Consider the following 13,948-nt stretch of genomic DNA (forward strand, 5'->3'; position numbering starts at 1 on the left):
AATCATAACTTGCCCTGGGAATGAGGCAGAAAAATGGAAGCCCCTTTCCTGGGGTGGGGGTGGGGAACTTTCAGGAAATTCCTGAGGTTTTTCTTTTCTTACCTCCTAGAAATTAAAGGACACTTTTTTCAGAATTGTCTCCACATTTTCTTCACAATTATTTTTTATGGTGGCTGCATTCCCTCCCCCTCAATGCCCTGGAGTGATGCTAAGTATATGGGGCATTGAGGAGGATGCAAAATGGGGGGCGGGCTGCCAACACAGTTGATGCCCCCTGCCTCATTCCATTCAATCAGGCTGGCAGTTGACTCTGACTTCAACACTAGTGATGGGATGGCACTCCCCATCACATTCGAAGGCGGCAGGCTAGCTTGGGAGGTGCAGGGCAGATTGCATAGCACACACAGCCTTGTCCTCCTCCCAATACTTTGTTACCACTCCTTGCCTTTCCCCTGGAATCTGCTGTCTGAAGCAGCTGCCTCACACTGCCTAATGGTAGGGACAGGCCTGGAAATTCACCAGAGGAAAATTAGAAATAGGAATCTCAGAGAACAGGGGCTTTTCTACACAAGGCTGTTCATCCACTGCATCTATTTTCAGTTTTATCACAGAACTGAGATTCGAGCACTATATGAGCAGTGTTTCCTTTCCTGCTTTTCTGCTACATAACCTCTAGATGGCACTGTGGTATAGTGGAATAGCACAAATACAGCAGAGAAAATTGCACTTTCTTTCACCATCAGAAATAATACTCTAGTTTCCCTACTCTAAGAAAACTCACAGAAAGTGCTGTTTACAAACAGAAGCCAAACTGGAGGGTTACGATGTCATCTAATGAACCTATATACAACCGTGAGCAGGGAATGATGAATTCACAACAAAAGCCTCATGTACAAAGTTCCATGTCACAAAAATCTAGTTTTGAATCTCAATGAAACCTTGTGATGTTCCTGCATCAATGCAGAAAGATATTGGATTTTCAAGTGTGAATTGGACAGCAGTTTCTCAGCCTCAGGTAGAAATTCAGTAAAGTGGATATGCCAGAAGAGCACTGAAGCTTTTAAATAGTTCTCAGACCCATTCATCTGAGAAGAAACTCCTAAAAAGCAAGGAACTATACACCCAACCAGAGGGAAAGAATGTAACCCAATTTGTGGTGATCTCATACATACACTAATGTGTTTAACGGCAAACAACTTGAAGTGAAAAACAAACAGGACACTGCTAAGTGCAACATTCAATTGAACCTGCTTAGAAATGCCTGATCCAAATCTGTCTCTTCTGCAGGATGTCTTAATTCCTAATTACCTCCTAGGTATGCTTAACATATTGGCTAGGAAAGTATAATTCCAGTCCTGAACATTCTATTGCCTACCACAAAGAAAGACCCAAACCCTGCTTCTCGTCTTCAGTTTCTTATGGAGTGCTACTCTGAATTGTGACTGTGGCTGGTACTATTTAAGCCTAACAATTTAGCTTGGTGGAGAGAGAGAGAGACATTTCTCCCTTTCACATACAATTCTAGAGATCAGAGTCAGCCGAGGAAAGGGATTTGCAGTAGATCAGGCTAGGCAAAAGAAAGTTCTTCACAAAATGAAAAAGTAATTTATGGCCCCAAGCTTAGATAGCTTTAAAAGAGCATTAGGGAATAGGAGGATAGGTGGGTACTATCTGTGATGTCTAAATGAAACTTCTATGTTCAGAGGCACTGTGCTAGAATAGCAATGGCAGGCGATCACACCAAATAAAGGTGCAGGGTTAATTTGTTCAATTAGTAGGCGGTCAAAAAAGGGAAGAAATTGTTGCCTAGCTGCTAGGTAGAACTGAATAAACTTCCTTTTTAGCCTGGGTTTCTAGAGTACAAAAAGACTACCATGCTCATTATGTTCAGTAGTAATAGTGGTTTCATGCCATTATAAGTCTGGCTTGATTTGCTCTGTGGTTTTATACTTCTGGCTGCTTAGCCAAGGGACTTATCTATTTATGATTCTGCAAGCCTTTCACTTCCTGGATTCAGACTGCTTTGATTCAACCACTTCTGCTATCAAATTATACCACTGCATTGCAGTTGCTGGGGAGCAACAGAAGGAGAGAGCTATTGCCTTCAATATCTACACGGGAGCTTCCGCGGGGCATTGGGTTGATCATCGGGAGACAGGCTACTGGGGAAAACCTTTGTTCTGATCCAGCACTCTAATGTTAAGTGGTTGCCAGTAATATTTGGCAATCACTGCCATTGCTAGGCAGCCTGTCTTCAGATCTCTGTCTGGCTGCCAACAGGGAATTAATAGAGAAAAGAAAGAAAAGCTCTTTAGAATTACAGAAGTTATCAGTAGGACCTGCAACAAAATGTTGCAGCATGCAGTGTTCCAGTTCAGTGTTCCAACCAGCCACACCCTCTTTCAGGACACTCCATTCCAACCCCCTTCTCTCTTGGTTTTCCAAATCCACTCCCAAGAGACGCTCAGCATTCTGTGATCATTAAGTATGTTCAGTCCTCCATTGGACTATTTGGGCAGTATGGTTTGGGGTGTGTATACTTCTGTTTCCAGTGTACCTCTGGAAACCTTGGGCTTCTCTAAGCATGCCAGTATCTCCCTCTTGTTTCTCAGTCTCCCTGCTTTGGCTACAATCTTCTTGGCACTCACCAGTTGAGTTCACTATTAGCTACGACCACACTTAGAATACTGTGTACAGTTCTGGTCACCACACCTAAAAAAAAGATATGATAGAGCTGGAAAAAGTGCAGAAAAGGGCCACTAAAATGATCCAGGGTCTGGAGCATCTCCCCTACGAGGGAACGTTACATCAGCTGGGATTGTTTAGCATGGGAAAAAAGAGGGTAAGGGGAGACATGATAGAGGTGTACAAAATTATGCATGGGATGGAGAATGTAGATAGGGAGACATTTCTCTCTCTCTCTCAAAATACTAGAACCCAATGGGATCATCCTATGAAGCTGATTGGTGGGAGATCCAGGAAAAATAAAAGGAAATACTTCTTCACACAGCACATAGTTAAATTATGGAACTCACTACCACAAGATGTAGTGATGGCCACCCATTTGGATGGGTTTAAAAGGTGGTTGGATAAATTTCTGGAGGCAAAGGCTATCAATGGCTACTAGCCCTGATGGTTGTGTGGTATCTTTGGTATTCGAGGCAGTAAGCCTGTGTGCTCCAGTTGCTGGGGAACATGGGTGGGAGGGTGCTGTTGCACCATGTCCTGCTTGTTCATCCCTGGCCGATGACTGGTTGGCCACTGTGTGAACAGAGTGCTGGACTGGATGGACCCTTGGTCTGATCCAGCAAGGCACCTCTTATGTTCTTAGGGAGGCATGAGAGTTGAGCACAAATAGACTTATCAAGGGCTCTCAGTGTAACTGCAAAGCAACAATTTACTGGAGTTTAGTGTAGCCAACTCGGCAGTTTAAAACTGGGCCACCTTCCAACGATATCTGATATATCAGTGCAATAAATACCTGTTTTTTTCAGGATGCCTACTGAGGGTGCTGAAGCGAATACTAGGGAGTCCGGTTACTCTTCTCTATTTCACACATTACAATTGTTTCTCTGTCTTGGGAACTAGACCTCATACCTTCTCCGGTCTTAACATGGTTTGGGGGTGGGGGGGAGAAGAAATCATATCGTGGAAGTGCCATGCGTGCCAACAACATACAACCCGTGCTTTTTAATACCTAGAAAGTTGTTATTTTCAAGTTAATATTCCAGCATACCTTTTGAGTATGCTGCATACAGGCACAGTGAATTAACTGCAAGCTTTCCCCTGAGTCTCCTGTGCCGAAGAGAAACACCGTTGCAACACTATATTAATAAACTTGCCCAGGATCTGCAAAGAACCTTGTTAATAAACCAGTTTTATTATCAATACTTATGTGAAGCTTGAATCCAGCAGACTGAGTGCCAATAGACTCTCTGTCCTGAGTGAGGTGGGACAGAGAAAGCTGCAACTCCCAGCATGTTAACTGCAAATCTTGCTCAACTTGAAGGAGCACACCAAATAATTCAGTAACCCTCTGCCTTAATGAGTGTAAGTGCACATCAGAATGCAGCTCTACTATTGCCAATAAAAAGGCAAGTCTTCAGCCTTCCTCCCAAGAACAGAAAATTAAGGCCTTGTCTCCATTTTCCTAGCAAAGGTCATCAACAGGGCAAGCAAAATCCTTCATTCTGTAATAAGAACAAAACAGCAGGGCTGGACCACCCATGAAACAGGATGAAGCATCTGCATGGAGTCCTTCTCCGTGAGCCCCTGCCAAAGGAAGTGAGGCAGGTGGCTACCAGGAGGAGGGCCTTCTCTGCTGTGGCACCCCGGCCGTGGAATGAGCTCCCTAAGGAGGTTTGCTTGGCACCTACATTATACTCTTTTAGACAGCAGATGAAGACCTTTTTATTTTCTCAGCATTAGAATAATAATAATAATAATAATAATAATAATAATAATAATAATAATAATAATAATACATTTATTTGTTACCTGCCTCTCCCTCTGGATTGAGGCAGGGTCCAACACAAATAAAAACACCATAAGATACATACAACTAATTCAAACGTTTAAAACCAGTGCATCATTAAAAGCAGCACACCATTAAAAAAAGGCATCTTAAAATTCAGCTGGGTAGTTGAACAGTTTATCAACTTAATTTTTAACTTTGCTGTTTTAAATTTGTATTTTAAATCTGTATTAATGTCTGCATTGCTGCTCAGTTTTATCCTGGTTGTGCTTTTATGTTGCATTTTATACTTAGTTTTATATTTTGAATGGTCTTCATAGTTTTAATTTTTGTAAACTGCCCAGAGAGCTTCAGCTATTGGGCGGTATAGAAATGCAATAAATAAATAAGGCAGCGGAGCTGGAAGAATGGTGAATTATGCTGCTCTCCCACCCACATCCTGGCTCCAGCCTGAAGAGCCCATGCCACCTCCAGCGGGTGCAAGCGGAGAACTGCGCTGCTCCCCTGCCCTCAGCCTCAGCCCCAAGCCCAGCCTAGAAAGCCTACAGCCACCGCTAGTGAATGCTCTAGACAGTCCTGCCAACCATTTCCCAACCATGGCATTTGCCGCAGTAAGAAAACAGCCAACAGGCTGGTTGGAGCAACTGCCAGACCTCTGTACCTACCAGGGCTCTCAAGAGATACCGGCACATGTCCAGCACTTCACGAGAGACCACCAGGGCCACTGAGATTTCACGAGAGCCCCTGGATTCTAGTCCTGGTTAAGAATATAGACAATTTATGACTGAAAACACTACTTAGAATGATCAATGTGTCATTTTTTGCTACTCCATGTGGAATGAGACAAGAGCGTCCCTGTGCAAATACGGTGGCTGCCTTCACACGTCACAACAAGCCAGGATTCTAAAGATTCGGGCTTATAGTTAATAATGAGGCAACATACTGATAATACATGTTGCCCAATCACTCCCGTTACAAGTGGGAGTGACTAAATAAACCATGTCTTTCCATGGTTTGCGTATCACTGAGTGTGAGCCGGGAACTCTGGTTTGTCGGTTCCCCCAACAAGACAGAGTCAGAAGCCAACAACGAACCATGACGAGAGAGAGTTTTCAGTTTGTGTACAATGATAAACAAACCATGGAAAGAAGGCCCATGGTTTGCTCAGCCGCTCCTTCGTGGCTGTGACCAGGCAACATGCTTATCACTTGTAAACAATAAGCCAGGTTTCTCCCTGGAATCATGGCTTATCGTTAGGACTTTTGATGCTATTGCACTCATGTCCTACATGTGGGCTTCCCACAGGCATGTAGGGGCTGTCTATGCAGGGAAAGCCCGGCTTTGGCTGTGCATCTGTGCCACGTCAGTTAGATGACGCAAGCGCAGTTTCAGAGCCAACGTGGGGCTTCCCCCGATGCTCCTATTTGAAAAAGTTGGGGATTTACCCTGACTTTTTCAAACAAAGTGACGTTAACATGGCACTTCTGCCCTGTAATGTCGCTCCGCAACCTATCCAGAGTCTAGTGCAGTGGTTCCCAAACTTTTTCAGGTCACCGCCCCCTTGGTTCCACAAACTCATGCCCAGCGCCTCCTACCCTACACTATAAAAATCACAACGACCCACTAAGGAAGATAATAACAATAAAATTCAAAACAGTAACAATTAATGGAATATTTATTCAAAATCCGAAATACCCACCGCAGGCTTGCCGAGGGAGGGAGGGAAAAGAGAGCGAACGCAGGTTATGTCTCTTCATTAGTGTTTTGGTGCTTTTGAAATATTTCAATTCACCGTTAAAAGGACTCTTCTTAAATAGTATTAATACATGTGTGGATTCTTCCCCTATATGGCTTAGGACCAAACTACCTTCTCCCATAAAAGTATCCCTGGGTTTTAAGACCTTCTGGAGAGGCACTTCTCGGAAAAGACCACCTCGAGCGCCCCCCTGCTGCTTCCTTGCCTCTTAACACCCCCCTATGCAATCCCACCGCCCCCAAGGGGGCAATACCGCCCACTTTGGGAACCACTGGTCTAGTGGAAGGCGACCAAAGATTGGTCACCTTCCATCAGGAAGGTGTGTGTGGGGGGGGTGCTCTGTGACCTAGATGGCCTCCCAGAACCCCCCCTCCTCCCACCGGCTGCAGGTCAAGTCTTGATGTTATCAATGGGAACAACGGAGCCACTTTGCTTATGTAAAATGTACGTAAACCTTTTAATAATTGTCACTGAGACCTGAGAAGGTGAGACAAGGAACCGAGCGGGGGCCTGCTCGCTCGCTGCCCGTTCGCCATCTTTGTTGTAAAATTGAAAGTGAAAACGGTGAGAAGGAACGAGGCAGCCGATAGGTGGGAAGGCAGAAAATCAGCCAATCACATCAAAGCTACGCCCACATGTCAAAATGTGATTTAACTCCCCCAAGGACAAATAACCATAATGCGATGAAAAGTCGGACGTTACGGTAAAAGTCACGGCAAATTGGAAATGCGAATATGCACACTATCATGTGTAAAAGCCACCACTGCGGCGAATGGACGGCTGCGGCATGTGACCTAAAACACGAATCTGCGCATTTACTTCGGTGCGAAGCGGGCGCGGAGATGTGCCCTTGGACAGCTTTGAAAGGGGATTAGGCAAACTCATGCCGAATAAGGCTTTCCGTGGCAACTAGTCATGCGGTGATATATTGCCTCCAGACCAGTATCCGAGGCAGTATGCTGGGGAACATGGCTGGGAGGGTGCTATTGCTTAAGGGGGTATCTCGCTTAAGGGCTTCCCATAGGCATCTAGCTGACCACTGTGGGAAACAGGACGCTGACCTAGATAGGCCTTTTGGTCTGATCCAGCAGGGCTCTTCTTATGTTCTCTTAGCTTTAACATGGCACACTAGCCCGCTTGAGAGGCCTAATGAAACTTTCCACTCATGCATGGCTGGAAAGTTTCAAAACGTCTAATGGAATTCCTTTGCAAGCACACTTCAGTCCTTGAAGCAAACAACCAACCCTCCCCGATAGTTCCGTAAAGCAAGCCTAGCATCATAATTGCCGTCACATTCCTAGTCCCTGGTGTTTTCCCGGACTTTTAGCCTCACTGTGCAAAAGTTCTCCACCCTTCCCTTCTACTCATTATTTGATTCCTTACATTTACACCATGCTTTCCCGTTAAGGTAGGCTGTTAAGATTAACATCCTTTATACCAGGGGTGGGTGGGGAATGTGTGGCTCTCCAATTGTGGGTGGAATGCAACTCCCATCATCCCCAGCTACTGTAGCCAATGGTGAAAGTTGATGGGAGGTGTAGTCCAACCACATCTGAAGGCCACACATTCCCCACCCCTTCTTTATAAGAGCTTTATCACACCAGTGTTATGCTGTGCAATCACTGCGAATTGCGTGCAAAGGACTCCGAAGTTTTCCAGGTTATAATCTGCCTTGACGTACTCCCATGCATCCTGCTTTAATTGTGCTATAAAGACAAAAGACCCGTCCTATTTTGCTGCTAGTTTTGGAGTGAATCATTTGTTGTTTTCCGAGCGGCCACTGGGGGCGCGGGAACAGGATTTGATACTTTTAGGCATTCAAATTAAACAAATGCTTACATTGGCGTAAGTTTTAAAGATAAAGACATCAAAATTGGCACAGCAATAGATATTAAGGAGAGGTTTAAGCATACAAAGTTTGAACCAGATTGGGTCATCCGTTGATTTTTTATGACTTTTTTACATTTCCTCCCTTAAACCCTTTTCCTGGTATGCAAAGGATCTCAGGAGCGTTGCCGCCCGGAGCGTGATTCAGCTAGCAACAACAATTCAGCTAGCGACAGCTTAGCACTGTAGGGGATAATTCGAGGGAAACAGGTACGTGGGATGAAGCTATAAGAAGCCATGGGGGGATCTACACTGCTGCTTTAAAGCGCTTTATAACAGTTTTGACAACTGTTGGGGCCCAGGACACACTGCATATACAGGTTTCAAAACATTTTCAAAGCGCTTTAAAGTGCTTTAAAAGCAGTAGTGTAGATACCCCCTAAGTACACAGGAGTGTTTACATACATGTACACGCTGCAACAAAACGTTGCACTATGGAGAACTCCTGTACAGGGTTCCAGCCATCAAGCCCACCCACCGTTGTCATTACTTTTACTGCTTGTATAACCAACTCCAGCCCTCTCACCTCCACTAGCAGGCTCTCAGGGCCAAGATACAATCTACCACCAAGGCAGAGCGGACACATGAAGTACAGCTCACATGGACTGTACCACCTCCAAATATAGGTGGCAGGTCCCATGTTTGAATGCCCCTTCACCCATATCATAAACTCCTAGGAAAAGGCTAGGCCCAAATTTTTCCTTATTTATTTATTCATTCGTTTATTTAATTACATTTATATACCGCCCCATAACCAAAGCTCTCTGGGCGGTTTACAAAAGTTCCTTTCATGGTTACAGATTTATTTATTTATTTATTTAATTACTGTGGTGTGGGGGTGAAGCATTCAAAAATGTGCAGCTTCCTCTACTCACACTCTCAAAAGGTACATTTTCAGGTCTGTCAAACTACATTCCTTTTTTAAAGTGCCCTCCGAAACTGCACACCTGGGATGCGGTTCTCTGCACCAGCAACTTCAACTTGAAAAAGAGAGAAGTGAGTGTGGGGACCGAACAGTTTCGTTTCTTTTTGTTGCTGTTCTTTGGTTGGTTTCAGGCACATCTGCTCTGGTAATCGATGCCACCTCACATGTGCAGCGTTCAAAGAGTTCACGGCTTTCTGCCACACACTCAGTTGCAAGTCTGAATGGAATCAGAGACCTCCTGGGTTAGGAAATACAGACTTCATGAGGATGACTGGATGCAGAAGGTGCCTGAGCTCCTGTTCTTTAAACAGCTTTGCAGGAGAGCCCAGTTCAGCAAGCGGTACTTTTCTCATCAGTGCATAAAATACTGTGTTTGGCGAACTTTGCTTTTCCGCATGAACTGTTAAAGCCGGGCAGGAGTGAGAAACTGCTCACCTGTAGGCCAGATGCAGCCTGCTGTGTCTTTCGATTTGGCCACAATGCAGTTTGCTTTGGTCCACAGCCTCTCTGACTCACCCCTAGTCTCACAGTTCACTTTACAAAAAAATAATCTGTGAGGTGGCTTTTCCCCGACAGACAATGTTGTGTAAATTCACCTAGAGTGGACCCCTGATATATCCATTTCCTCCCCCGCCCACTCCATACTCTGTTTTCCCTCCCACAGCTCCAGCGCCACCTAATTTCAGGTAAACATCGCTTAGGTGCACTTTAACACCAGTTTCAAATGACACTGACCAGTTAAACCCAGCCAAGTCCTTAGGACTGCCCCCTAGCCACAACACCAATAGGGAAGGGGCTACAGGCACAAAGCACACCTGGGAGCAGGTCAATCGGGCACATGGCAAAGGCGGCCAAGTAATTTCAGCTGCAATTCTCCTTCTGACCACTGCATGGAAGTATATAAGCTATTGTCTTGCCTCGGCGCCATGTGACCCTGATTTTGCAGCAGGAGCGCCAGGAGGTCACCTTATTCTCGAGAATAAAAGTTGTTAGCCCAACGCTTCGTCTGTGATCTTTCGCAAGTGTACCAAAATTGGATTTTAGGTTGCACTTGAAAGGAAAACCAACATATTTTTGCAATAACAACACAAATACCCACCGTTGACTGCTCAACTCACGGCTGATAACTAAAACCACCAGTGGTTATTGTGTTGTCCGAACTGAGCCAGTGTCGACAATACTGGGCTAAATGGACCAATGGTTTGGCTCAGTATAAGGCAGCTGGCTGAGGGATGCTGGACCTTCTAGGGCACTTTTCTGCCTAAACATGCACAGGATTGCACCCTGAGAGGAAGAATGAGATAACATTTCAAACCACCACTACTACATCCATTCATCCCCACCACAGATAGTTCCGTTAAGCAATAGATTCAGATCAAAGATCAACTTCCTCTTAAACACAGTTCTAACTTGTGCTAAAAATGTCTTGAATGAAACAACTTCTGCTGATTCCGTCACTCGTGTGGTTCAAGAGGCAAGTTTCAAACTACCTTTGGACATGTTATCTCTTTACTCTGGCTGTCCCTTGCACCTTAATGGACTATGACATTGCTCTGCTTTATGGTTGCATGGCAGGAATATTTTTAATTATGTATTATTTTTATATTGTATTAAAAATGCATTTTAGTATGAACCGCTTAGATATATATTATATCAAGCAGTGTGCAAGTATTATAAATAAGTTAAATAAAAAAGGGAAAATCTCATCAAATTATTAAAAGGCAGTAACGAAATAGAAAACAGAATCATCACTTATGCATGTTCACCACATCCAAAACCTCTTTTTCTGCAATTATCATTATGTCAGAGAGTTAGTAGCGATTCGGCAGTTCAGCTAACCCTAACACACACACACTTTAGAACAGGATACTCTGTCTTTAAACCATATATCCTTTTTGTTGTTGATTAGTTGCACAAATCTTAGGCGTGCCAACTGCTTTGGTTTTCTGGTTGGGATCATGTGACTTTAATAGCCGGAAGACAAGTACTGAAATTTTTCCTACCACTGAAACTGCATGCTGGGGGGAAAAACCTTCGTGTACTGTATTTCTGGTTGCCGCCCAGGTGTTAAAAGCGTAGGAGGGAAGCCAGAAAAAAACAGTTGGCAACCCTATTTGACAGGTGCGGTGGGTGTTGCCACTCTAAGAAAAAGGGGTCTGGAAACAAAGCCCTATGAGGAGAGACTGAAACAATTGGGCATGTTTAGCCTGGAGAAGAGAAGATGGAGGGGAGACATGACAGCACTCTTCAAATACTTAAAAGGTTGTCACACAGAGAGGAGGGCCAGGATCTCTTCTCGATCATCCCAGAGTGCAGGACACGGAATAATGGGCTCAAGTTACAGGAAGCCAGATTCCGGACGGACATCACGAAAAACTTCCTGATTGTTAGAGCAGTACAACAATATCAGTTACCTAGGGAGGTGGTGGGCTCTCCCACACTCAAGGCCTTCAAGAGGCAGCTGGACAACCATCTGTCAGGGATGCTTTAGGGTGGATTCCTGCATTGAGCAGGGGGTTGGACTTGAAGGCCTTATAGGCCCCTTCCAACTCTACTATTTTATGATTCTATGAACCCTAACTCTGTTTCTGTGCCTTAAACAACAAATTTAGCACGTATGGCTTTTAATTCTTCACAGTCCTCTATATGTCTTCTCAATGAGACCTACTAAATTAAAGAGGGCTTGTTTCCACGTAAGTGGGCATAGAATTGCAGCCAGATTTCTGAGGGTCAGGCTGCTGTTAAAGGCACAGGAGAGGGGTGACTAGGAAAAGTGGTGAACAGGACAGCAAATTAAAGAGAGCTATTTTAAAAATTTAGCCGCTGGCACAGGCTTTACATTAAAGTTAAAGATGCAGAAAATCCAGAAGCACATTGTAAGTTCTTGTACTTCTTGAAAAGCTCCAGTCTTCAAGCATGTTTTTGGTTTTCACTAATGATATGGTGTAGAGATTTTAATACAAACATTATATTGTGTGGAGTGAAAGGGTCATCCAACGTGTTGACAAAACTAATTTCTCACAGAATCCCTTGCATCTTGCCTTTTTTAGCCCTTCAAAATACCTAACACTTCATGGAGTCTACCCTACAGAGTTGATACATCATGCCCAGCCCAAGATATTTTGCTGCTTGAGGGTAAGGACAAGATGGCGCCTCCTCCTAGTGCATGTACAGAAGCTGACTGGACCGGCAGTTGAATCTTTCTTTGATACAGGCAATGGGACAGCATCCTCCATCACACCTGAAGACAGCAGAAGATAGCTTAGGGGGTCCCAAGAAGGCTGCATGGCCCAAGCTATCTCTTCGAACGCCTTGTTGCCCCCTCCCAGTATCTACCACCCAAGGTGACCACCTCAATGGTAGGGCCGGCCCTGGATATAGCCACCCCTTTTGACTCAAAAAGGGCATCTGAATCCAAACACTTTACTCCTAGTAGCAACAGCAGTGAATTCAAAACAGAGTAGTAGCCATAAGAGACATTTCTCATGCAGCTGAACTTCTGCATAGGGCAAAGTTTCTCTTTATCAGTACAGAAAACATGCTAGAGTAATGGCTTCACCGGCTGAATTTCTGTCTGCTAAGTTCCTGTGAATGGAACAGTAGCCCTGCCAGAAAGAAGAATAGGGGGACAGGTAACAAGGAAGCAAAAGGGACCCAATATCCTGGAGCAGTCTGTGATATCTTGAGATGAATGATGTTGCCTTGCACCAGGTCAGACTTTTTGTTCATCTAGCCAACAGCTCTCTACCCAAAAAGGCAGCAGCTGTCCAAGGTCTCAGCCAAGATCTTCTCTTCCTAGCACCACTGCTATAGATCCTCTTAACCATAGAAGCTAAATTGAAACTGCAACCCTAACTCCAAAGGTGGGTAAATTGCGTCCTCCAGATGTTTTGGCCCACAGCACCAATCAGTCGTTGCAGCATAGCCAATGGTGAGGGATCATGAGAGCTGTAGGCCAAGACATCTGGAGGGTCACATGCTGCCCACCCCTGCCTTGGAGTAAGCTCCACTGAACTCAGTGGGACTTACTTCTGAGTAAGATATATTTGCATTTATTTCTTACACTTACAGGTCACCCAATAACCAGAGTGGACTGGGTGGTGCAAAGGTAAATTAAAAACATCAAATACAAAACAATAGACAATTATTTTAAAAAGCACATAATAAAACCTAGATAAAATGAAGCCAACAGCAAAGGATGAAAAGCAGTGCAGCCCAAAGACACCGTCAGCCTGGAGCCTTTTGCACGCAAAACGTGTGGTCTACCACTGAGCTATGTAAAGTTTCCGTTCCAACAGAAAGTAGCTGAAAACAATTATTTGTATGGTGTTCATCTTCCAAAAGGTATTCAGACAGCACCCATTACATGCCCACAATGTCCCTGCAACGTATGTTAGGCAGGGAAGATCAAACAGCTCCATATTCAAGCAAATGTTTAGATCAAGGTCTTTGCAGTCTCTGATACTCATTTACTTGGGGATAAGTTCTGCTGAACGTAGTAGGACCTGCTCCCAAGTAACCTTGCACATGACTGTAACTTTGAGCATCTGCCCACTACCCTGGCTCTTCTGGTGGATTACAGCAATATATATCAAGATGAAGTATAGTAAGTAAGAAGTGTTTTCATCTACTTACCCCAAAAATGAGGCTGATCAAGAACAATACAGTCTTGGAAGCAATCACTCCGAAGTCCATGTTGTCTTCTGTGTGTGTTTGTATAAATGAAGTGGGGGGAAATACAATTTTTTAAAAAAACAAGTTTGTTGATGCCTACCAAATAAAGTAATTAGACTAATCTTGAGCGGCTTTCTGTTCACTCAGCAGTTCTGCCACACCTCTGGCACTCTTCACTGAGCTTTTCTAGTTATTATCACATGAACCACTCCTTGCCCTCCCTGGTCACATG

The 13,948-nt window shown here is 44.4% G+C and overlaps 1 protein-coding gene across 1 annotated transcript in view; it reads right to left on the reverse strand.

Annotated features, from left to right (window-relative positions):
- The window catches only part of LOC134400375 (tetraspanin-36-like), a 34,373-nt gene extending 20,425 nt beyond the window's left edge, over positions 1 to 13,948 (reverse strand). The window contains exon 1 of the mRNA XM_063128704.1: positions 13,678 to 13,948. Coding sequence (XP_062984774.1) covers positions 13,678 to 13,737 — 60 coding nt within the window. The 5' untranslated portion in view covers positions 13,738 to 13,948. The remainder of the gene's footprint in view (positions 1 to 13,677) is intronic.

The sequence above is a fragment of the Elgaria multicarinata genome, chromosome 6 (assembly GCF_023053635.1).
Source record: "Elgaria multicarinata webbii isolate HBS135686 ecotype San Diego chromosome 6, rElgMul1.1.pri, whole genome shotgun sequence".
NCBI lineage: Eukaryota > Metazoa > Chordata > Lepidosauria > Squamata > Anguidae > Elgaria > Elgaria multicarinata.